The sequence below is a fragment of the Canis lupus genome, chromosome 20 (genome assembly GCF_048164855.1).
Source record: "Canis lupus baileyi chromosome 20, mCanLup2.hap1, whole genome shotgun sequence".
NCBI classification, from domain to species: Eukaryota; Metazoa; Chordata; class Mammalia; order Carnivora; family Canidae; genus Canis; species Canis lupus.
In genome coordinates, this window is record NC_132857.1 from 43,258,362 (window position 1) to 43,280,370 (window position 22,009).

General features: G+C 33.6%; 1 protein-coding gene across 4 annotated transcripts in view; it reads right to left on the bottom strand.

Annotated features, from left to right (window-relative positions):
* The window catches only part of ZRANB3 (zinc finger RANBP2-type containing 3), a 299,997-nt gene that overhangs the window by 104,325 nt on the left and 173,663 nt on the right, over positions 1 to 22,009 (bottom strand). For all 4 annotated transcript variants that reach the window (XM_072789025.1, XM_072789026.1, XM_072789023.1 and 1 more), the window contains exons 5-6: positions 15,687 to 15,918; positions 11,885 to 11,970 (exon numbers count right to left, since the gene is read on the bottom strand). In XM_072789025.1, coding sequence (XP_072645126.1) covers positions 11,885 to 11,970; positions 15,687 to 15,918 — 318 coding nt within the window. The remainder of the gene's footprint in view (positions 1 to 11,884; positions 11,971 to 15,686; positions 15,919 to 22,009) is intronic.

The window sequence follows — 22,009 nt, forward strand, 5'->3', positions numbered from 1 at the left end:
GAGAGAGAGAGGCAGAGACGCAGGCACAGGGAGAAGCAGGCTCCATGCAGAAGCTCAATGTGGGACTCGATCCCAGGACTCCAGGATCACGCCTGGGCTGAAGGCAGGTGCCAAACTGCTGAGCCACCTAGGGATACCCAAGCTACTAGGTATTTATCCAAAGGAAATAAAAATAGTGATTCAAAGGAGCACATGTACCTCAATGTTTATAGCAGCAATGTTCACAATAGCCAAAACATGGAAAGAACCCAGATGTTCATCAACAGATGAATGGATAAAGAAGTGGTATATATATATATATATATATAACGGAATATTGTATATCAAAAAAATGAAATCTTGCCATTTGCAATGACATGGATGGAATTATGCTAAGCAAAGTAAGTCAGTCAGAGTAAGAAAAATATCATATGATTTCACTCATATGTGGAATTTAAGAAACAAAACAGATGGGCATAGGGGATAGGAAGAAAAAATAAAGTAAGATAAAAACATAGAGGAAGGCAAATCTCCCTGGACTCTTAACTCCAGAAAACAAACTGAAGGTTGCTGGAGAAGAAGTGGGTGGGGTGTGGGGTATGAGGTACATGGATGATGGGCATTAAGGAGGGCACCTGTGCCCTTGGTGTTTTATGCAACTGATGAATCACTAAATTCTACTCTTGAAACTAATAATATACTGTATGTTAACTGAATTGAATTTAAATAAAAATTTTTTTAAACTTTTAAGAGGTCACAAAAAGACAATCCCCACATATTAACATTTAGGGATTTCCATACTTTTCTAGTCAAAAAGCTTTTCTAACCATTTTTTTACAATTTCAATCTTAAATATGAGTGGACATTCATGGATCAAAAGGCACTGAAGAAAGCATCCAATATGAACAACAGAGATGAAGACAATGTGAAAAGAAATTCAGAGCAAACATACGACGCAGCAACAGAAGAAAATTAAGTACAAAAAAATCCCAAAATAATACCAAAAACCTGAGCAGCAACAAGCATCTCAAAACAAGAGGCTATGAAAGAAAAGTGAATAAGGTATAAGAAATAAAAGAAAAAAGAAAAAGAAAAAGAAAAAAAGCTTAAAAATATATATAAGATTGCAGCAATTTTCTTTAGTTTAAACAAAAATGCAACAGAAGAGCTGGGTAATAAAGAAGAAATGTCCCAAAAAGCAAAAAAAGAAAAAAAATTAGAAAGTCAATACATAAATAAAAGAAGTTGCAGAAAAATATATTGAAGGAAAGGAGAAAAAATGGTAAAAATGAGTAATTTCCAGGTATAAGCACTCAAGTTACCAGGTTAAAAGAAAATACCTACTATCACTAGAATAAAACAAAAACAAAAACACCCAACAAAGGCATATTTTCATAAAATTAAAGATTAACCACAATAAAGGACAAACTCAGAAGCTTTCAAAATAGAGAGACATATGAATATATATAAAACATGCAAAGGAACAAAAATGATAACGGTGTTGCGATTCTGTGCTTTTTTTTTTTTTTTTGAAGTCTATTAATTTATTTGGGAGAAAGACAGTGCATGTGAGCAGTGGGGAGGGGCAGAGAAGAGAAAGACAAGCAGACTGCTCAATGAGCAGGGAGCCCAATGTGGGGCTCAATCTCAGGGCCCTAAGGTCATGATCTCAGCAGAAATCAAGAGTCAGATGCTTAACAGACTGAGCCACCAGGTGCATCAACTACTGTGATTCTTAATAGCAACCTTGGAATTAGAGGCAATGAAGAACTAACCTCAAAACTCTAAGGAAAAATGATTTTCAACACAGAAATATAAAATTATCAATTTCGAAATTATCTAGACACGGTTATATAGGAATTGAAAAGGTTTAGTTTCTATGCACTATTCTTAGGAAGCTGTTGAGGGTTATCTTTCCAGAAAACCAGGAAATATTCTGAAAAGAACTAAAGAAAAAAATGTACAATATGATCCTGGAACATCTCACATCAGATACTAAGAAAGCATTCAAAGCCTAGTAGTGTCGTATAAAAGGACCGCATTGAAAATGGTCCCATTTGTTAAAGGTGGGACAATTTAACCATCATCAATAAAGTGAATTGGAAAAAAGTGAATTAAAAATAAAATTCTCTTGGGCAGCCCCAGTGGCCCAGCAGTTTAGCACCGCGTTCAGCCTGGGGTGTGATCCTGGAGACCCGGGACCCAGTCCCACGTCAGGCTCCCTGCACGGAGCCTGTTTCTCCCTTTGCCTGTATCTCTGCCTCTCTCTCTCACTCTCTCTCCTCTGTGTGTCTCTCAAGAAAAAATAAAGTCTTTAAAACAATACGTGAATCTTTTAAAAAAAATAAAATAAAATTCTCAAACACTTAGCAGACTAAGATTACAAAGTAACTTCCTTAACCTGATAAACGGCATCTATGAAAAAAAAATGTGAGAACTATACACTGAAAACTACACAGAACTATAGAAAGAAATTAAATAAATGTAAAGACATCTGTTTATTAACTGAATAGAGTTCATATTATTAAAATGGCAAAACTTCCCCAAATAATCTAAACCTCAGCTGACATCTTTGCAAAAATTAACAAGCTAATCCTAAAATTCAGATAAAAATGCAAGGATTACAGAACAGCGGAAAAAGAAACCCACTTGAAATAGAACAAAGTTACAAGATTTACACTAAACAATTTTAAAAATGAAAGCCCTTACTGGAAATCATTAGAGAATGTTAGCCAAACAAGTTGCTATTTCAAAAACTAATAAATAAAGAGAAATACACATTTTTTCCTGCTCTTTCTAAATAAACTGAATGAATGAGTTTCCAAGTAATAGATGAGGGGAGGTTCTCCTTTATAGAGGTATGTCAAGTAATGAAGGAAGAGTATGAGACTATAGCCCTTTTGCAATGTCTAAAGATATAGATCAGTACTGAATGTTGACAGCTACTAACATCACAAAAAGAGAGGCCTTAGATATTATGAGTCTTCTAAGGGAGGAACACAACATTCCTATTTAAAAAATTGCCAAAATATGGAAATAATTATAAGATAAAAAGTTGATTAAGAAAGAGTCAACTACTCAATCTTTTAGAGAACAATATTTAATTTATTTACATGTTTTCTATTTATTTAGTGAATCATATAGAGATGGACATGAGTTACCAAATAATTCAGACACCAGAAGGAGAATGGAAGAAAAATGGTGAGGAGAGGTGTTTAAATTACTGCTTTTTTACTTTAGGCTTTTGATTTGGACGAGGGACTTAATCTTTCTAAATCTCAGTTTACTCATCTATAAAATGGATGTAATATCATCATTCTTACAGAATTGTTTAAAGAATTAAAGATAATATAAAGCCATATGGCTTACATATAAAATACAATGTGCAGCTAACAAAAATGACATATTTTAGTTACTGATATAGAAAGATAGTCTAGAAATAGTGTTCAATGAAAAAGCACAGTACCAAAGAGTATGTATAATATGGCCCTATAAAATTGCCTACCTATCCATCTCTCTTTCCTTCTCCTCTCTTATGAACCTAAGGAGAGAAGTTATCTAAAAGGAAGGTTATCAAAACATGCTTAGTAATGGTTATTTCTACATAGCAAGAAATAGCAGAGTTCAGTTCATTTTATGTATTAAAAAACTTTTCTTCCATGTTTGATTTGTTAAAATGATCATTTTTCCAAAGCAATGCACCATATTTAAATTAGTAAAAATAAAAGAAAATAAAACAACTGAGAAAGACAATGTTAAAGCATGGGACAAGGTAATGCTAAGTGAAATTAGCAGATTATAGATAACATTACACATAGGTTATAAAGAAAAAATGAAAACAATTAACTTATTAGCATACTTGATTATAGTATTTTCATTCCAGTTTTATTATATAATATTATATGATTTCTTTGTCACATGTATGTGTAACTTCTTACTCATATTAAGCCAAAATCTACCTCCCTATTAAGTTTCATTCATTGATAACAGTTTTGCCCTGAGGCCACAAAGACAAAAGTGTAATTCCTTTAAAACATGATAGATCCTTAAATATTTAAAGATTTGTTCCCCCTAAGCCTTCTCTTTTTCAAATTTCTATAGGCTTCATAAAACCAAGCACTATGTCTTATTCATCTTTATATTGCCGGCAGGTCTGAAATAATGTCTTAAATATAGTAGGCAATCAATAATATAGGCATTTGTAGAGATGGATATGAAATACTCTCACTATTCTTGTCACCCTTTCCCAGCTATGTTTTCATTTAACATGCTTCCTACAATATGACTTTTAGTGCCCTCTCAGTTCCTCACATTCCTTATCTCCAATGACCTAAAACTCTCCTTCAAACATTCCAGTCCCATGGCTATAACCATGAAAAGCAGTGCCTGAAAAACAGCTCTATCTGGTAAATTCAGACATTCCACTCTATACTGACCCAGTCTTCTCACCCACTTGTTTACTTATAATCACTCTATCTTCACTATCACATCAGGACCTTTCTGTCAACTGACCACTTTTCCCATATTCACATCTTTCCTGTCTTCATGTTTTTCCTCACCTTGTATGGATTTCTCAGCCCATACATTACCTTTCATTCTATCAAGATCACAAAATGTCCTTATTCTTCAGTCCATGCATCACAAGGTGGTAAAAAAAAAAATCTTAGATCCAACCAAAAGCCTTTTCTAAGATTGTACCTATAATGCTGGGTGTTGCTGGGGAAATCGTATTTTTGAGAGCATTGGTTCCACAACATATCTAAAATTTTTGTTCTCAAATGGTTACTTGGTGCTGCTGCTGATTCTATCACACTAATCTCATTATCTCACTCTCCCTTTCAGCAATATTTCACACTGTGTCAACACTCATTCAATTCTCTACTTTCCCATTTCTCTAAACACATAACTGTGTTTCCCATTTCCTGAAAAAAAAAAAAGTCATCATATGCAAACTTCCTAAACTTCTTGTCACCCCAGAAACTATGGATGTCTCAATAATATAATGTAGCCATAACAAAGGATGAAATTACTTACATATACAAAAAACGGACAAATAAGTAAAGTACAAAACAACGTCTATGTTTATGCTATCCAGTATCTGAGTAAAAAATAGAAATTCCCTTGAAAAGGCACACAATTTTTTGTGGAAAAATTAAAAACTATATTTTTCAGAAAAAAGTGAGTGAAAGGGAGATTTTTCAAAGTATACTCTTACATAGATGATTTAGAAGTTTGAACAATGTGAAAATGTTGTCTTGAAAAATAACAAACCAAGCTTATACATCTTGGCATGTTTGTTCCTTTTATGCTTTAAAACCCCAGAATGCAGGGGTGAGGGGGCAAGGGGAATATAGAGTTACTGTTTAATGTTTGGGATGATGAATAAGTTCTGGAGACAAATGGTAATGATGTTTGCACAACAGTGTGAATGTACTTAATATAACTGAATTATAAACTTAAAAAGTTAAAATAGTAAATTTTCTTACGTATATTTTACTTAAAAAATCTCCTATAATACTGATAAATAAAAAGCATAAAACACCTTCCAGTGCCTTCTTACTGCTATTCTGATGAAAAGAAAAGGACCCCATATAAAATGACCTATGCCAAACTCCATTTTTGTCTTGAGACTCTCTTCTATTAGCTCAAGAATATTCCTATGACCTGATCTACTTTTACCTTTAGTTCCTCAAAGGCCTAGCAGTCTCTCTGGCTCTTACTTAGGCTTAGCACATAAAACTACTCTTCCTGGAATGCAAATAAATATCACTCACTAACAAGATGCCCCTTCTGTTCTTTGTGACTTGATAGTTCACTCTCTTAAACTCTGCCATTACATCGTTTACTTCCTTTATATGACACTCATCACAACTGTTATCATCTGGTTAGTGTTTGAGAACTCAGTGAAGGTTGGAACCACGTAGGTCTTGTTCTCTAATATGTATCTGATGCTTAACACATGGGATGACAAATAATAGATACCCTATAAATGTTTTTGAATGAATGGATTAATCAAAATTAAACTACACTCCAGATGTGGTCTAATCAATGATTGGAGTAGAACCATCCCTTACTCTGAATGTTAATATGAACAATACATCCCAATATTACTTTATTTTTATCAGTTATGACAGTTGACTTCAATTTAGCATAAGGTTATTCAAAACCAGAAATCTTCTTGAACTAAACTAGTGACAATAGGTGAGGATTTCTGAAATCCTTCCACACAAAGCAGACTTTCTAAGCATAAGTGCAGGATTTGTCCTATTAATTTTTATCTAATTATTTTTCAAACTTATCTCTGCCATCCAGTATATTAACTATTTCTCTCAGATTTGAGCCATTTGCAAATGAAATAGACTTGACCTCTATTTAGCCCATGGATAAGAACATTAAATATGACAGTGCTGAGGACAAAGTACAGTACAATTCCATAAGAGACATTTCTTGAAGCTGACATGATCTATTAATTAACACTTTTGGAAAATGGCTGTAAATACCTTTAATATGTATTATCTTTCAGCATTTTCCCTCTCATAAAAATTTAGACAACTATTTCTCCTAAGTGGCAGAAATGGCACAACATATCAGCAGTAAAGAAAGTTCAGAAAATCGGAGAAATTTTCATAAAACTATGCTAGAATATTCTTAACCTTTAAGCATGACATTAGGGAGGACAAATTTGTCTTCCCACAGTGTACCTTTTGAAGGTGGCTACTGATAACAGAATGCTTCGCTGGATTACCTATGTGTCCTTCTTTTCTGTGTAAAAGAACATTTATTAAAGTTGCCATTCCTGAGGTCTTTCTTACTTCCAGGGAAAGCGAAAAAAAGGTGCAAGATGAAGTCAGATACTAGGCAAGCCATTTAACATTGCCTGGTGCCTATAAAGTGACAAAGGCAGACTGAGTAATCTGTAAAGTCTTTTCTAGGTCTCCTGTGCTAATGATGGACAACTGAATGTGCTCCCTTATCCAAATCATATTTGCATTTATAGTGTCCTCTAAATACAATGCAGCACAATGAATGATGCAAAGGATTGTGGATATGGGATGTTCTGGTGGAGTAATACTTCCTCTGTGTCTCTCAAATCAAACCAAGTAGTCATCTATACCTAGACTTCTCATCTCCAAACTACATTTGCATTATTATACTTCTGTTTGTGACCACATATGTATCTAATAAACTTTATAAAGATAAAGTTATAATTTTGCTAAGCTTCATTTAACTTAATTTGAATACAGTCATGATATTTCAAATATAAAATATGGGTCTAGAACTGAATAACTAACCATAATTTGCCTTCTGCAAAATTATAGTGTGAAAATGACATCTTCATGAAATCAAAACATTATGGAAAAAATTTAACATTCCAAACTAACTTAAAATGCCAGGAAGAGCCTTGATCTGAATCAGTCTATGATACCATATTAGTTTCAAGGTAATAAAGAAAAGGAATAACGTAAAATTTTTGAAATGGAATCTGGAAGAAAATGTCTTTTGAGAAGCATAATAATAATAATAATCTTGAAATGGCTTTCTCTAGTAAACAGAAAATAGAACACAATCTCCCCAAACATAAAGCATTTCCAAAATATAAACCTTTCTTTGAAACCGTATGTGTGTTAATAATCAAGAAAGGAATAGTTACACACTTCTTTTCTCATATGACAAGTCCTAGTCAGAAAAGATGAAATGCTTCTGACCATTTAGGATTTCCTAGTCCCCCAAAGATAAATCCAATTAATATGTCTCTTCTATGTAAATAAACTTTTGGCATTTATAGTCTGCAAAAAAAAAAAAATACAGTCTCCTAACAACATGTAGTATCATGTCTATTTGGCATTATATCTTATAACTATTTATTATTATTTATGTATAGATAGACAATTGACTTTTTATTAGTAACTCTGTGCTAGGATACCTTAATAAATTCTTTTATTGTGAGCATTTTTGAGCTGATCCCCTCAGGCCTTCCAATTAAATAATATGAGCTGCAAATAATGATAATTTTGTCATTTTCATTACAATTTTTACCTTTTTTTGGGTGTGTGTATGTATCTGAACTGATTTAGTGCTGCCTGCATAAAGCAAACCATGATGTCAGGGAACATCCTTGCTCCAGATTTAAAGTTTCATATAATACAGTGGCTTTGAGTATATATACACACATTTTTAAAAACCTCATATTCATAGATTGGAAGAGTTAATCTATAACCAGAGCAATCTATAGAATTAATGCAATCCCTACTACAGTACTTATAACATTTTTTCACAGGACTAGACTAATCCTAAAATTCATATGGAACCACAAAAGACCTTGAATAGTGAAAGCAATCTTGAAAAAAAAAGAACAAATCCAGAGGTATCACAATATCACATTTCAAGGTATAATGTAAAGACACAGTATTCAAAGAGTATGGCACTGGCACAAAAACAAACACAAAAATTAATGAAATGGGATAGAGATCCCAGAAATAAATCCACACTTACATGGTCAATTACTTTACAACAAAGGGGTTAAGGATATATGATGGGGCTAAAGACAGTTTCTTCAATAAATGATGTTGTAAAAACTGGACAGCTACATGCAAAAAAATTAAAACGAACCACTTTCTTACACCATACACAAAAACAAAATCAAAACAGATTAAAGATCTAAATGCTAGACCTTAAACCATAAAACTCCTAGAAGAAAACAGCAGTGATCTCTTAGACATCACTTAGCAATATATTTATGGGTTGTCTCCTCAGCCAGGGGAAGCAAAAGTGAAAATAAACTATTGGAACTATACCAAACTAAAAAGCTTTTGCAAAGGAAAGTAAACCATCAACAAAACAAAAAGGCAACTTAGTGAATAGGGAAAGATATTTGCCAGTGATATATCCAATAAGGGGTTAATATCCAAAATATATTGGGACTTGTAAAACTCAACACCAAAAATGCAAACAATTCGATTAAAAAACAGGCAGAGGATATGAACAGACATTTTCCCAAAGAAGACATAAAGATAGCCAATAGACACATGAAAAGATGCTCAATCAACATCACTAATCATCAAGGAAATGCAAATCTGAATGTACTGCCTTCTCCAAATCATATTTGTATTTACAACTTCCTCTAAATATAACCCAGTCAGAACGGCTAGTATCAAAAGAAATAACAAGTGTTGGCAAAGATGTGGAGAAAAGGAATCCCTTGTGCACTGTTAGTGGGAAGGTAAATTGGTGAAACCACTATGGAAAACAATACAGAGGTTCCTCATAAAACTAATAAGAGAAATACCAAATTCCACTAGTTGGTATTTACCCAAAGAAAACAAAAACACTAATTCAAAATTCATATGCACCCCTATGTTTATAATAGCATTATTTAAATAGCCAAATTATGGAAGCAACTCAAGTGTCCTCTTGATGAATGGATAAAAAAGTTGTGGTATATAAATATAAAAAAAATAATCATCAGCCATAAAAGGAATGATATCCTGCCATTTAAGACAACATGGACAGACCTAGAGGGTATTATGCTAAGTGAAGTAAGTCAGAGAAAGACAAATGCCATATAATTTAACTTACATGTGGAATCTAAAAAACAAAATAAATCACCAAACAAACAAAACAAAACATACAGGGAACAAACTGATAGTTGCCAGAATGGAGGTGAGGAGGGGAGCTGGGTAAAGTAGATGAAGGGGATTAAGAGGTACAATCTTCCAGGTATAGAATAGAGAAGATGTGGAGATGAAAAGTACAGTATACAGAATAAAATCAGTAACACTGTACTACACTTATCATAGTGAGCACTGAGTTATGTACAGAATCGTCAAATAACTATGTTGTACACCTGAAATTAATTTATCACTGTATGTCAACTATACTTCAATAATTAAAAAATTATTAAACCGTATAAAAGGATAGATACTGAATTTTATCAAATTACATCTCAGCATATATGGAGATGATGTAATGAAGTTTTTCCTTTTCACTAGTAAAACGACTATATTAACACATTTTCTAATATTAAACTATACTTGCTGATCTAAATTCAATTTGCAACACATGAGGTCAACACATGAGGACTTTTCATGAGTTTTGGTTTATATTAATATTGAGGATTTCTACATTTATAAATTTAAGTTAAAAAGTCCTTAGTTTTTTTTTTTCTGTATATTGTCTGATTTTGCTATCACTGTTAAAATGCCTTCATACAATTTAGAAAGACTCTATCTCTGTGCTCTATAGCCCTTGAAAAAGCATCAAAACACCATAAGGTTATTTTAAAAACTTGTAGAAGGCAGCCCGGGTGGCTCAGTGGTTTAGCGCCGCCTTCAGTCCAGGGCGTGATCCTGGGGACCCCCGGATAGAGTCCCACATCCCGCTCCCTGCATGGAGCCTGCTTCTCCCTCTGCATGTGTCTCTGCCTCTCTGCCTCTCTGTGTCTCATGAATAAATAAATAAAATCTTAAAAAAAAACAACTGTAGAAAGGATAAAAGAAAACATACTGGGAAAAAATGTGAGGGACTCATCACAAACAGCTGATTTCTATTATAAAGATTTCCAATATATCAATAAGAAAAAAATAGCTAGTCAGTTTAGGAAGATGAAGGGCAAAGAACATAAAGAGACAACTAGCAGGAGAAGAAGTAAAACTACCATCAGAACACACTGGCAAGAGAAAAATAATTTATATTTGAACAGGTTGGAAAGGTGTGGAGAAAGAGACAAACTTATTGCTTGTGGGAATATAAATTAGTATAATTTTGGTGGAGCAGTTTGCAAAAGTCTAAAAAATATAAAAATACACATGCCCTTTGTACCAGCAATTCCAATTCTATAAATTTATCCTAAAGATTTATTCCTGTATGTGTGACATGAAATATTAAAATAGCTCATAATTATTGAGTGGTCACTATGTGCCACTGACTGTTGAAGTCCCTCATAAATATTAGCTAATGTAAATCTCCTAAGAATTCTCTGAGATAGGGATAATTATTGTCTCTTTTAGAGCTAAAGACACCAAGGTCTGGAGAAGTAAAGTTACTTTCATAAAATGAAACATTGTAAGTACTGGATATAAATATATAAGACAGGTGGTCTAGCTCTAATTTTGCATGCTTTTTGCCAATATAATGTACTGCCTCTCAAAATGTGCAAGGATATTCAATGCTGTACTGTATGCAACAGCTATGTACCACAGATAAAGGTCTATTAATAGTATACTAAATAAATTATAGTGCATGCAAACAGTGGAATACTGGGAGCAGCTAAAAATAAAAATGTTAAAGCTCTTTTAGGAACTGATATGGAAGGATCTCCACACATATTAGATGAAGACAACATACAGCAGAACAATACGTACCTTATATTACTATATATGTAGAAATAAAATGAAACAATATTATACACATACAATCATATATGCTTCTTCATGCATGGAGTGCCTCCAGAAGGATACACAATAAATTGCCAACACTGTGTATCCATATGCTTCTTCGTACATTGAGTATCTCCAGAAGGATACACAATAAATTGCCAACACTGTGTTTCCAGAAGGATACAAAATAAATAACCCAACCCAGGTTACCTGGGAAGGGAAATGGCTGGCTGGGAGACAGCCAAAGAAGAATGAACTTACTCTTCACTTTTGTACATTGTGCACATTTACCCAGTCAGTACAATTAAATAATTCCAAAAATAAAATGGAAGGTAAAAAATTAAAGAAAAAAAAATGCCATTATATACTTCTTTTATTTATGTATAGGTCTTCACATAAGATTTTACTTGAAGAAATTACTCCATAGCTACTACCAGTGTGAAAAGCACTGGAACAAAGAATGACTAATAACCTTAATGTTCATGGTATATATGCAAGAATTAAAATTTATAGAAAGTACTTTGTCATACCTGATATGTGCATTACAGTATCTTTTGGCATACTCAGTCCATGTTCCAAATTTTTGAGGAAAGAGAGCTTCAATCTGCATGAAAAGCTGTAACAATACAAGTGTTCTCAATATGTTGTAGTATTTTCAAGTAAATATTATTACTATGATAACTCTAGTTTAAAAAATAGCAAAGAGTAAAAAAGAAAATCCACCTCTTCTTTCTCAGGCCCCCTCCTTTTCCTCTATTCACACATCTCTGCCATCCTATTCTTCAGGGATAACTGTTATCTTTTTCTCTAATATACATTTATATATTTTGTATGCCTACACAGAGATACATATATCTTCTCTTCTATTAATGTGAAGATATTATATATATAAAACTAGAATTTTTGTCCCCTAAAACATGTCTTAGACAACATTAGAGTACATATAAAAGCAGGGGAGCCTGCTTCTCCCTCTGCCTTTGTCTCTGCCTCTCTCTCTGTTAGTGTCTCTCGTGAATAAATAAATAAAATCTTAAAAAAAAAGAAAAAACAGTCTCCTGATCTTGGACACATAGGCTGTTTCTGGCTTTTATACAATTATAAAAGTTAATAACTTCATTTAGTCTCTCTATGTATATGTGTGCATATATAAATATATGTAGGCATAGGTATATGTATCTACATCTCATCTACCATTTATCTATTTATCTATTCATCCATCCATCCACTCACCACTCATCAATCTGTATTTCCATTAGTTAAGTCTGTAGGATATATGTTCAGAAATGAAATAGGTGGATTTAAGGTATATGCTTTTTAAAGTTTGATGGCTGTTATTGTGCTACAGTGCAAAAAGCAGGTCCCAGTTTGTATTCCCATCAATAGTATCATGAAATCTTCTCATTTTTATAACTTTGATAGGCTGTACATAGTAGTGTCTCACTGTTATTTAGTATACATTTTTAAGAGAGCTGCTTTAATGAGAAATAATTCATATATCACTTTCATTGTTCATACATTCATTTTTTAAATTTTTTAAAAAGATTTTATTTATTCATGAGAGACACAGAGAGAGAGGCAGAGACATAGGCAGAGGGAGAAGCAGGCTCCTTGTGGGTAGCCTGATGTGGGACTCAATCCCAGGACCAGGACCATGATCTGAGCTGAAGGCAGACACTCAACCACTGAGCCACCCAGGTGCCTCTCATTGTTCATACTTTTAAAGTGTACAATTCAGTGGCTCTTAGTATATTTACAAAATGCCGATCACCATTATTTACTTTTGAAATATTTGTATCACCATAGACAGGAATTCCATACCTATTACTAGTCATTTCCCATTCTCTCCAATCCTGGCAATCATTAATCTGATTCCTATTTCCATTACTTAGCCTTTCTGGATATTTCACATAAATAGAATTATGTAAGTCTGTCTGACTTCATGGACTTAGCATACTACTTTCAAGGTTCACCCATGTTGTAGAATGTATCAGTATTTCATTCCTTTTTATGGATACATTTTCATTACCCATTTATCAGTTATGGACACTGGCTTCTTACTACTTTGTGGATATTATAAATAATGCTACTATGGATAGTTTTTTTTGTGAACACACATATATTTTCAGTTTCTTGTGTATAAAATTAAAAAATGGAATTGCAAAAAAAAATGGAATTGCTAGGACTCATGGTAACTCTATTGTTATCTTTTTAAGTATTTGCCAATGTATCTTCCAAGGAGTGAACTTTATAGCTGTATATATCTCTATTTTTTTTTGTATATATCTCTATTAAAAAAAAGAAGAAAGGTCTTAAATCAATAATCTTTTCACCTAAAGACACTAGGAGACAAAGAGTATACAAAACACAAAACAGACAGAAAGAATAATAAAGATTAGAATGGAAATAAACAACACAGAGAATAGAAAAACAGAAAAAAAAAAATCAATGAAACCAAATACTGGTTTTGGAGAGAATGGGAAAATTCACAAAATTTTAGCTTAGACTAACCAAATTAAAAAAGAGAGAGAGAAAGAGAGAGAAAAGACTCAAGTTACTAAAATCAGAAATAAAAGAGGGGACATGGGATCCCTGGGTGGCGCAGCGGTTTAGCGCCTGCCTTTGGCCCAGGGCGCGATCCTGGAGACCCGGGATCGAATCCCACGTCGGGCTCCCGGTGCATGGAGCCTGCTTTTCCCTCTGCTTATGTCTCTGCCTCTCTCTCTCTCTCTCTCTCTCTCTCTCTGTAACTATCATAAATAAATAAAAATTAAAAAAACATAAAAGAGGGGACATATACTATCAACCTTATAGAAACACAAAGGTTATAAAGGAATACTATGAACTGTGTGCTAATAACTTAAATGCCTTAGATAAAATGGAAAAATTCCTAGAAAGACACAAAATATTATACTAACTCAAGAAGAAATACACAATCTGAATAGATATATATTCAGTGAAGAGACTTAATTATTAATTTAAAATCTACTCACAAAGAAAAACTCAGGCTCAGATGGTTTCACCTCTAAATTCTTTTTTTTTTTTTTTTTCACCTCTAAATTCTACCAAACATTTAAAAAAGAAGTAATAACAAAGTTTCACAAACTCTTCTAAAAAGCAGGAAAGGAGAGAATACTTCCCAACTCATTCTGTGAGACCAGTATTGCCTTAATACTAAAATCAAAGGTATAATAAGAAAACTATATGTTACTATTTCTAATGAATATAAACAAAAAAATCATCAGCAAAACAGAGCAAACTGAATCCAGTAACAAATAAAAAGGGTTATATATAGTCAAGAGAGATTTATCATGGAATGTAAGATTGGTTTAACATTTGAAAATCAATTTACATAATACACTTTATCAATAGTTGCCTCCCATGCTTGGCTTATTAATCAATAATAAAAATGTCTACTGTATGTTAAATGCATACCATGTGCCAGGGCACATACAAGATACTTTTAAACCAGTATTTCCTTTAATTCTTACAATCCAAAAAAAAAAAAAAAAATTCTTACAATCCTACAAGACAAAAAGTACATTTTTTTTCTATGACTCAGGGTTCATGAACAGAAAGGGCTTCTTTAGAGTACAGTGACCCTTCAAGACTCAAGAATTTCATTCATCATTTCTTCTCCCAACCCTTTAATTACTCCATTCTCTCTATGGCTCTTAGAACTAAATGGGAGTATCATACAAATGCCTTATTTCTCCATCTGACTTGAACATAAATTCAGATACCTATACCTTCCCAAACATGGATCTATGTGGGGTTTTTAAAAAAGATTTATTTATTTATTTTAGTGAGAGAGCATGAGCAGGGTGAGGGCCAGAGGGAAAGAGGGAGAATCTTGAGCAGACTCTGCACAGCATGGAGACAAAAGTGGGGTTCATCCCACAATGCCAAAATCATGACCTGAGCGAAAACTGAGTCTTAAGCTCAACTGACTGAGATACCCAGGCAGTCCTCAAACATGTATCTTAAAATAAAAGAGAAACAGAAAGAAGTTAGAAGATAAAAAATAGATTAAACCGCAATCCTAAGGAGCTTATAATGTCAAACCAAATGGATAAATGAAGACTAAAAGTATATATGAATAATATGAAAACAAATGTGATGGATATTATAAATGTATACTTAATATGAAAACCTTAAGTTGAAAGTAAAAACTATGTTTTTATATACATGTACAAGCACAGGTAAAGTTCACATGTAAACAGAGAAAATAGTCATACTAAAGGATGCATTTAATCAAGAATAGCCATCTAGAAATTCCCATTTATTTTTTTTGTGAAAGATATTTTTTAAGCCAAGATTTAAGGATTATAGTACCTCTTCAGGCCTTCCCAAAGCTGGAGTTCCTGTAAGAAGAATGGCTCGTTTGGCTTTCTGTACTATTGGCAATAAAATCTTACTGCGAGTTGCATTCCTGGACTTCATGTAGTGTGATTCATCTACTATAACTACTTTGAAGTTCTGATTATTCAATACATCTATCAAAGTCTCTGCATCTGTAGTTAAAAGACCATAGCCCAGAATTGTCACTTTGCTGGTCGATATTCTCCTAGGAAAAAAAAAAAGGTCATGTAATTTCAAAATATTTCAGTAACCAACTTATCATAAACACCACAACTCTTTGGGAGAAGGAAAATAAAGAAAATAAAGGGGAGAAATAAAGGGATTTATTAACATAGCAGTATTACACTGCCAGAACTCAGTTTCTCTTAAGATGTTTATACTTTTTAGATATGATAAATCAGAGTCCAAAATTTAATGTACTGGTTAACCAAAAATATTTGGTTAAATGGTGTTTGGAAGATTTTGACATCCACCAAGCCATGTATTACTAGCATAGGGACATTACTTTCTGAGAATATTTATGTCCAGGCATCTAGAGTCATAAATAAAGTGGATACTCAAATATTAGTTGAGTATTCATTGAAGCCTTCCCACAAAGAGGATAGCAGTATTTTTCAACACAGAAAATTTTGAGACAATGCTTAGTATTGCAGGGCTGCCCAATGCACTGCAAGGCATTTCGTATTCCTGGACTGTCACATTAAAGCCCAGCAGAGTGCCTGAAACTGTGACGACAAAAACTCACTGGCTGAGGGGTGATCTGAAACATGGAAAAGAGGAGAGGAAGGCATCACTTTATGCAAACACTGGCCTAAAGAGATCTCTCATATTTTCAACTACCTAATTATTCATACAACTATAGTATTCTTTACCATACTGTAATAAAATTATTCATGCACATATTTATCTCCCTTGCTACCTCATAAAATTGATGAGGACAAAGAATGTGTCTTGTTTATCGGTATATATGCAGTGCTAGGCTCCTTATGAGTTTGTAGAATGAAATAACTAGACAAGTAAATATATTAACAATAAAACACATTATGTTTGCATTTTCTGTATCACTGGTGAAAATATACAGGACAGAGTCCATCTTCTGCAGTTCTCTACCCTCTAAGAGAAAACGAAGAGGTCCTAAAAAAAGCACAACAATACAACAACTACATTTTAAATTTTTAAAAATTTATTTATTTTTAAAATTTTAATTCCAGTATAGTTAAAATATAGTGTTATATTAGTTTCAGGTATGCAATGCACTGATTCAACAATTCCATATAAGTATACTATGAATTCCCTTCACCTATTTCATTAGTCTACCTCACCTACTTCCTCTCTGATAAGCATCTGTTTGTTCCTACAGTTGAATCTGTTTCTTGGTTTGTCTCTTTCTCCTTTTTTGTTTTGTTTCTTAAATACTAAATTTCAGTAAGATCATATGGTATTTGTCTTTCTCAGGTTGGCTTATTTCGCTCAGTATTATACTCAGTAACTCACTGCAGGTTGGTGTTAACGGCAAGACTGCATTCTTTTTTATGGCTGAATAGTATCTCCCTGTATATATACATATGTATATTTATACCACTTCTTCATCTATTCATCCATTGAAGGACACTTGGTCTGACTGCATAATTTGGCTATTGTAAATAAAAATGCAGTAACATAGGGGTGCATATATCCTTTGGAATTAGTGTTTTTAAATATTCTTAGGAGGAAATAACCAGTCATGAGATCATATGGTAGTTCTTTTTTTTTTTAATTTAAATTCAACTTAGTTAACATACAGTATAGCATTGGGAACTATATCCAGGAACAATTTATTGATTCATCACTTACATGTAACATCCAGAGCTCATCCAACAAGTTCCCTCCTTAATGCCCATCACCCATTTAGCACATCCTTCCAGGCACCTCCCCTCTCTCAACCTTGTTTCTTCTCTAATATTTAAGAGTCTGTTATAGTTTGCTCTTTCTCTGTTATCTTTTTTTCCTTCCTTCCCCCAATGTTCATATTTTGTTTCTTATATTCCACATATGAGGGAAATCATATGGTATTTTTCTTTCTCTGGCTACATATTTCGCTTAGCATGACACACTCTAGTTCCATTCATGTTGCTGCAAATGGCAAGATTTTATTTTATTTTTATAGCAGAGTAATATTTCATTGTATATATATATGTATATGCCTTTATGTATATAAATGTATATAAATGTATATATATACACATATACACTACTGCTTCATCTATTCATCAGTCAATGGACATTTGGGCTCTTTCCATAATTTGGTTATTCTTGATAGTGCTACTATAAAGTTGGGGTGCATGTGCCCCTTTGAATCAGCATTTTTGTATCCTTTGGATAAATACCTAGTAGTGCAATTGCCAGGTCACAGGGTAGTTCTATTTTTAACTTTTTGAGGAACTTCCATACTGTTTTCCAGAGTGGCTGCACCAGTTTCATTCTAAGAGTGTAAGAGCGAGCGTTCCCTTTTCTCTACATCCTCACCAACATCTGTTGTTTCCTGTGTTATTAATTTTAGCCATTCTGAGAGGTGTGAGGTGGTATCTCATTGTGGTTTTGATTTATATTTCCCTGATGCTGAGTAATGTTGAGGATTTTTTTTCAATGTGTCTATTAGTCATCTGGATGTCTTCTTTGGTAAAATGTCTATTCATGTCTTCTGTGTATTTCTTAACTGCCCATTATTTGCTTTTTGGGTTTTGAGTTTGGTAAGTTCTTTATAGATTTTGTATACTAGCCTTTTATCTGATATGTCACTTACAAATATCTTCTTCCATCACATTGGTTGCCTTTTAGTTTTGTCGATTGTTTCCTTTGCTGTGCAGAAGCTTTTTATTTTGGGGCACCTTGGTAGTTCAGTTGGTGGTGGTACACTCTTGATTTTGCCTCAGGTCACGATTTCAGGGTCATGAGACGGAATGCCATGCTGAGCTTTGCACTCAGCAGGAAATCTTCTTAAGATTTTTCTCCTTCCCTTTCTTTACTCCTCACCACTACCACACACCCCACACTCTGACTTCCTTTCTCTCTCTAAAATAATAAGTAACTAAAATCTAAAAAAATATATATTTTTATCTCAATGAGGTCCCAAGAGTTCATTTTTCTTTGTTTACCTTGACTCTGGAGATGTGTGCAGTAAGAAGTTGCTGCAGCTGAGATCAAAGAGGTGATCCTGTTTTTTCCTCTAAGGTTTTAATGGTTTCCTGTCTTACATTTAGGTCTTTCATCTATTTTAAATTTATTTTTGTATATGGTGTAAGAAAATGGCCCAGTTTCATTCTTCTGCATGAAGCTATTCAGTTTTTCCAATACCAATTGTTAAAGAAACTGACTTTTCCCCATTGCATATTCTTTCCTCCTTCATCAAAGATTAGCTGACCATACAGTTGTGGGTCCATTTCTGGGTTCTTTTTTTCTGTTCCCTTGACCTATGTGTCTGTTTTTGTGCCAGTACCATGCTGCCTTGATGACTACAGCTTTGTAATACAGCTTAAAGTTCAGAATTGTGATGCCTCCCACTGTGCTTTGCTTTTTCAGGATAGCTTTCACTATTTTGGGGTCTTTTCTACTTCTATACAAATTTCAGAATTGTTTGTTCTATCTCTGTGAGAAACGCTGTTATTTTGATACGAATTGCATTGAATGTGTAGATTGCTTTGGGTAGTATAGACATTTTAACAATATTTGTTCTTCTATACCATGAGCATGAATGTTTTTCCATTTGTGTTGTCCTCATTTTCTTTCATATATATTCTATAGTTTTTAGGGTACATACCTTTAACCTCTTTGGTTAGGTTTATTCCTAGGTATCTTATGGTTGTTGGTATAATTGCAAATGGGATCGATTCCCTGATTTCTTTTTCTGCTGCTTCATATTAGTATGGAAACGCAACAGATTTCTGTATGTTGATTTTATAACCTGTGATTTTGCTGAATTAATGTATCATTTCTAGCAATTTTTTGGTGAAGTCTTTTGGGTTTTATATACAGAGTATCATGTCATCTGTAAATAGTGAAAGGATGACATCTTCCTTGCTGATATAAATGCCTTCTACTTCTTTTTGTTGTTCTGACAGCTGAAGCTAGGACTTCCAGTACTATGTTGAACAGTGAGAGTGGACATCCTTGTCATGTTCCTAACCTTAGCTCTCAGTTTTTCACCATTGAGGATGATATTACTTGTGGTTCTTACGTATATGGCCCTTAGGATCCTGAGGTACTTTCCTTCTATCCCTACTTTCTTGAGGGTTTTTTGTATCAAGAAAAGAGTGCTGCATTTTGTGGAACACTTTTTCTGCATCTAGGAGGACATACGGTTCTTACTCTTTATTAATATAATCATGTTGATTGATTTGTGAATACTGAACCATCCTTGCAGCCCAGGAATAAATCATACTTGATTGTGGTAAATAATCCTTTTAATGTACTGATGGATTCAATTAACTAGTATCTTGTTGAGAATTTTTGCATCCATGTTCATTAGGGATACATGTTTGTAATTCTCCTTTTTAGTGGGGTTTTTTTGTCTTGTTTGGGATCAAGGTAATGCTGGCCTCATTTAATGAGTTTGGAAGTTTTCCTTCCACTTCTATTTTTTGGAACAGATTTAGAAGAATAGGAATTAATTCTTAAATGTTTGGTAGAATTTCCCAAGGAAGCCATCCAGCCCTGGATTCTTGTTTGTTGGGAGATTTTTTATTACTGATTTAATTTCTTTCTTGGTTATCGGTCTGTTCAAATTTTCTATTTCTTCCTGTTTCAGTTTTCGTAGTTTAGATGTTTCTAGGAATTTATCCATTTCTTCCAGATTGCAAAATTTGTTGGCACATAATTGCTCATAATATTCTCTTATAATTGTTTGTATTTCTGTGGTTTGGTTGTGATCTGTTTTGTTTTTTTATTTTTTTTAAGATTTTATTTATTTATTCATAGAGACACAGAGAGAGAGCAAGAGAGAGTGAGAGAGAGAGAGAGAGAGAGCGAAGCAGAGACACAGGCAGAGGGAGAAGCAGGCTCCATGCAGGGAGCCTGATGTGGGACTCAATCCTGCATCTCTGGGATCACGCCCTGAACTGAAGGAGGCGCTAAACCGCTAAGCCACTCGGGCTTCCCATGATCTCTTCTCTTTCATTCATATTTTACTTATTTGGGTCTTTTCTCTTTTCTTTCTGGTAAGTCTGACTAGGAGTTTCTCAATTTTGTTAATTCTTTCAAAGAGGTGGCTTCTAGTTTTATTCATTTGTTCTACTGGTTCTTTTTAGATTTTCATAGCATTTATTTCTGCTCTATCTTAACCATTTCCCTTTTTCTGCTAGTTTTGGGCATTATTTGCGGCACTTTTTCCATCTCCTTTAGGTGTAAAGTTAGGTTGTGTATTTGAGGCTTTTCTTGCTTCTGGAGGAAGGCTTGTATTGCTATATACTTCTTTCTTATGACCGCCTTTGCTACATCCCATAGATTTTGGACTGTCATGTTTTCATTTTTATTTGCTTCCATGAATTTTTTAATTTCTTCTTTAACTTCCTGGTTAACCCATTTATTCTTTAGTAGGATTTTTTTAACCTCCATGTATTTGTGGTCTTTCCAATTTTTTTCTTGTAGTTGATAAGTTTCATAATGTTGTAGTCTGAAAGTATGCATGGTACAATCTTAATTTTTTGTACCAGTTGAGGCCTGAGATGTGACCTAGTACATGATCTATTCTGGAAAGTGTTCTATGTGCACTCAAAAAGAATGTGTATTTTGCTATATTAGGATGAATGCTTTGAATATATGTTAAGTCCATCTGGTCCAGTGTGTCATTCAAAGTTCTTGTTTCCTTGTTGATCTTATGCTTAGATAATCTGTCCACTGCTGTGAGTGGGGTGTTAAAGTCTCCTATTATTATTGTACTATCAATGAGTTTCTTTAATTTTGTTATTAATTGATTTAAATATTTGGCTGCTTCCAAATTGGGGGCAAAAATATTTAAAATTGTTAATTCTTCCTGTTCCATAGACCCCTTTATTATGATGTAGTGTCCTTCTTCATGTGTTCTTAAAGTCTTTAGTTTAAAATCTAGATTAATATGGCTACCTCAGCTTGCTTTTGATATCCAATAACATGATAGATGTTCTCCATCAACTCACTTTCCATCTGGAAGTGTCTTTGGGTCTAAAATGAATCTCTACTTGTAAGCAACATATTGATGGGATTTTTTTTAACCATTCTGATGCCCTATATCTTTTGATTAGAGCATTAAGTCCATTTATACTCAGAGTAATTACTGATAAATA